This window comes from Sinocyclocheilus grahami, unplaced genomic scaffold (genome assembly GCF_001515645.1).
Source record: "Sinocyclocheilus grahami isolate Dianchi unplaced genomic scaffold, SAMN03320097.WGS_v1.1 scaffold339.1, whole genome shotgun sequence".
Classification (NCBI taxonomy): domain Eukaryota; kingdom Metazoa; phylum Chordata; class Actinopteri; order Cypriniformes; family Cyprinidae; genus Sinocyclocheilus; species Sinocyclocheilus grahami.
Window position 1 is genome coordinate 1,100,980 of NW_015505518.1, and position 4,293 is coordinate 1,105,272.

The following is a 4,293-nucleotide window of genomic DNA, read 5'->3' on the forward strand; positions in this document are numbered from 1 at the left end:
AAGAATTCTGCGTTCAAATGCACGCAATAGGCTTAAGATTGCCGCAAAGCATCTGCAAAAGTAATTACCATAAATGTGTCGGGGGGGAAACAGTAAGGAGATATTTTAATTATTTACTAATAAACTATTGTTTTCTGAGTCGGTGTCGCAAGGATGAAGTTGTCGATCCTGACTCGCCATCTCTTCACTAGACGCGCCTTTAGAGAGAAGTGCATCTTTACAGATTATGATCATAATGAAAGAGTTTGTGTTTTTTTATTTGTTTTATTTCGTTAAGTAGTAATTTAAAGCTTTCTATAGATATATTTATCATGTCTGTGAGGCATGTATTCGCTGAGTTTCGGTTCATTTTTGTGAAGCGTGCCTGTTCAAGACGAGACGGCAGAAAGCGCATCATGTTTGATTATTTTATAAAAGCACAACGTTTAGTTGATATTGTGAGTGCACACAAATAAAAGTAGACCCTTTACAGTTACAAATGATGTATTACTCTTACCTTTATGAGCAAAAATGACGGTGTATCCACTGAAAAAAAATGCAAGTGATCGCGCTGGCGTCTCTATGTCCTGCAAAGCGCGCTTCAGCTTCTACTCTCTGCACAAACTATTGGATATAGCGCACATTTATCTAGGTTTAACGTTTAAACATTGTTATATGCTTGAACTATTTTATATCTATAGATTTTATTTTAGTCAAGTCGTGATGATTTGAGAAGGCTAAATTGATCAAACTTATGCTCACTGTCTGCCACTGGCCACTTGGTCGTTACTTTAAATGCATAACGTTAATTAGGCTATGTGAGTACTGCTCATGTCTGAAAATAATATATGAAAGCAAAATTATTTTACATAAAAACATTAGGCTATAGCTTATATTTATTTAGTACATTTTTAAATTAATGTAAAAACTAAAATGAATTGTAAAACTGAAAGTATTTTTTTTTATTGTGTTCAGCACGGTGGGCCGCATTTGAATTTGTGACGGGCCGCGGGTTGAGAACCACTGGTCAAGATTCAAGCTCTAGAATTGATTTCTGATGCCATACAACAGATTATTAATAGTGAAATAATCATATTACAACAAATGTTTTTAATTTTCTCAAGAAAATATGAGTGGTTCATGCCGATTCTAGGGTGTTATAAGTGGTTACTTATTGGCCCCTTATTGCTTATTGGCCCAAGTCAAATAAGACCCACCATCAAATCTCTATGATATTCTGATCACCAGAAATTGTCTGGATTTAAAATAAATGTTAAAAGCAAGATTAAATAAGATTAATAAAATAGATAGATATATATATATATAAAAAGGAAAAACGCAACATAGAAGCATTTTCACAACTTGTCTCGAGATTTTTGGACCCCACAGTATATACAGTATACTGTAGCAGTTCTCAAATTAGGAGCTGTAATGAATGCTAAAATGAAAAGTGGGTGTACAGCAGGCTATGCAGATAAAGTTTTACCTTGGCAAGCTGGTGAATGATCATGGGTATGAGACCAGCATCTATTACAGCCTGCACCTGCTGCTGGTTACCTGCTGTTATATTGGACAGGAACCACACTGCCTCCTGCAGGGAAGAACAGAAACATCACAGATGTACTCTAAACATGTGCCACAGCGCTTACACTGGGACTGGGGAGATTTCTGGAGTCACTTATGAAATTACGCAAGTAAATGTTTGGGTTTCATCATCTTGATTACATTTTACACAAATGGGATCGGGGGGAGGGGGGGGGGTTGTCTGTCTCACCTTGTTGATCTTCTCTTTGGGGTGTGTGAGCAGGTTGGCAAAGTGAGAGAGGACATCACAGTTGAGCACCACCTGAGTCTGCTCATCCGTCCCTGTTACAATGTTCCCCACCGCTCTCAGCGCTGCGGTCTGAGCAGAGGATACAAAAACACTTTTAGAAAATGGCTTTGTGTGTGTGTTTTTTTTTATGTATATAAATGGTATTTAACATACATGGTATTATTTTTACCTGAACTTTGACCTCTTGGTGGCTGAGCAGTGGAACAAGGAAGGGGACGACACCTGAGTCTATTACCATCTGAATCTGCTCGTTACCTCCATCTGTCAGATATGACAGAGCCCACACAGTGTCTACCAGAATCTAGGAGGAGGAGGAGATTTTAGTGTTCTAAATGCAAATGCAGACCCAGATTCTACCATTTATTAAACAGCTCTCTGCTTGGTTAATTGTAACACTGAGGGGTTAAATTTACCATTTTTCTTTCTTATTAGAGGATTTGTCAAAATAAAGTATTAAAAATAAAATTAATATTTTATGTTAAAGTACTTATTTGACAAAGAAGCCATATAATAGTTGAGATAAATGTCAGCCAATCGTTATTGCAAAATAAATCCCCTCAAGGGAACAGAATACCCTTTTTTGTGTGATAATCACTAAAGAATAATGTAAAGTAGCCAGTCAAGTAACTAAAACCAAATTTATGACACTATTTATGTAATTAAGAGCAACACTTATGGTTTAGAGAATACATTTTTTTTTCATCTCTTGTACTTACATTTATATCTGTATGATATATGAGTACACAAAGGGCAGGAAGAATCTGTGAGTGAAAAACGGAAATTTTAGAAATTTATATTTTATTTTAAACCACCAGACTGAGAGAATAAGCAAACACCATGTAAACATGAAATCAGCTGTAGGACAACAAGAATATTCATTAGACCTGCCATCTATGAAACAGTTGTTATATCACACACACAAAATAACAGAGAGTGAGAACACAGTCTAATGATTTCCTAGCAGCAGGAGGTACATGAATATGTTCCTTTCAGCTCAAAGCTACACCTCCACATTACAGACAAGAGGAAAGAAAAATGATCAAATATTGGCATGTCGTTTACACAGCATAATAGCTGCACAGAGCTGCACTTAATTGAAAGGAAACACACCTCGTATTATTGAGAGAGGGTGAATCTAAGAAGAAAAAATCTGCCACATAATATCTTACACAATCTTTAAGATATTGTGGCAGTGATGCTTTACTGAATAAAATGCCAGTTTATTAAGTCCTTCATACATATAAATAAGTCAAACAGCCATAGACCAAGCATTATTTTAGATTACCAAAAAAATGTGTGGTGAAGTTGTTGATTGATTGGTTAATGATTTTTACCAACTCAAAAGAAATAGTGTACGAAATGCACATACAATCACTCACACTCCTCACCTCTTGTACCGTTTCCATAGGTGGAGGTGGGTCTTTGTTTCGGCACAGGTTGACAATGACCCAGGTAACGTTTCTCAAGAAGGTTATGGGGATGGAAGGATTAATAAACGACAAGAGAGGTTTGACCACACCGAGCGAGATGACGTAATCTCGACACTGAGGTCCATCACCTACACAGGGCCCATGAAACAAACACGTGTGTTAAGTTCTGATGAGCATCTCAGCTGTTACAACTCTCAAATTATGGACCAGCCTTTTTGGATACATTTTAAAATTAAATTTTATAGACAGTTTCGTACTAAAGAAATTCAAATGTGGTAAAAAAAAACTATTTGCACAGAGAGCAAAACAAATTCGTTGAACAAAGTGAATATACTCCAGTACTATAGGTGGCGCAATGCAAGTACAGCTTTGAAGGGTTGTGAACCTTCAAAATTAGTAAATAAATAAATACAAATTTAAAATGATAGATTCTTCCTTTGGTGTTTAATGTTGGTTGAACCAACAGCTTTCAATGCGTCAATGTCACCAATATGCATGAAGCAGCTGCTTTAGGCATGGCATCCAAACGTTCACATATTACACATAGAACTCTCATTTCAATTTAAATTCTTATTCTCATTTTCAGTTACAAAATTCAGAAGCAGTAACAGTGTGAGGACATTTCTCAGGTACTCACCAATGATGTTTCCCAGCGCCCACACGGCCTGCTCACACACATTCTGATGAGGAGATTGGAGAAGTCTCAAAAACAATGGGACAGCATCTACACAGTCAGAGAGAGAGAATGAGAGAACATACACACCGAGCAGCTACACACAGAACTGATGAAGTGAAAACAGGCTGATCCAGTAGACGAAAGCCTGTCCAAACAACGTACTGGATTTGACCACTGCCTGTGTCTGTGCAGACGTCCCTGATGCAATGTTGGTCAAAGCCCAGGCAGCTTCAAACTGCAATGAAGGACTGACAAAAAAAAAAGAAAGAGACAATTTCATTCATTGTCCAATATTTATTTAACATTTACTATATATATATATATATATATATATATATATATATATATATATATATATATATATATATATATAT

The 4,293-nt window shown here is 36.4% G+C and overlaps 1 protein-coding gene across 2 annotated transcripts in view; it reads right to left on the reverse strand.

Moving 5' to 3' along the window:
• LOC107603041 (importin subunit alpha-4-like) overlaps positions 1-4,293 on the reverse strand; it is a 25,621-nt gene that overhangs the window by 3,239 nt on the left and 18,089 nt on the right. For both annotated transcript variants that reach the window (XM_016295734.1, XM_016295732.1), the window contains exons 7-13: positions 4,082-4,167; positions 3,881-3,967; positions 3,202-3,371; positions 2,530-2,574; positions 1,983-2,114; positions 1,754-1,882; positions 1,466-1,570 (exon numbers count right to left, since the gene is read on the reverse strand). In XM_016295734.1, the coding sequence (XP_016151220.1) occupies positions 1,466-1,570; positions 1,754-1,882; positions 1,983-2,114; positions 2,530-2,574; positions 3,202-3,371; positions 3,881-3,967; positions 4,082-4,167 (754 nt within the window). The remainder of the gene's footprint in view (positions 1-1,465; positions 1,571-1,753; positions 1,883-1,982; positions 2,115-2,529; positions 2,575-3,201; positions 3,372-3,880; positions 3,968-4,081; positions 4,168-4,293) is intronic.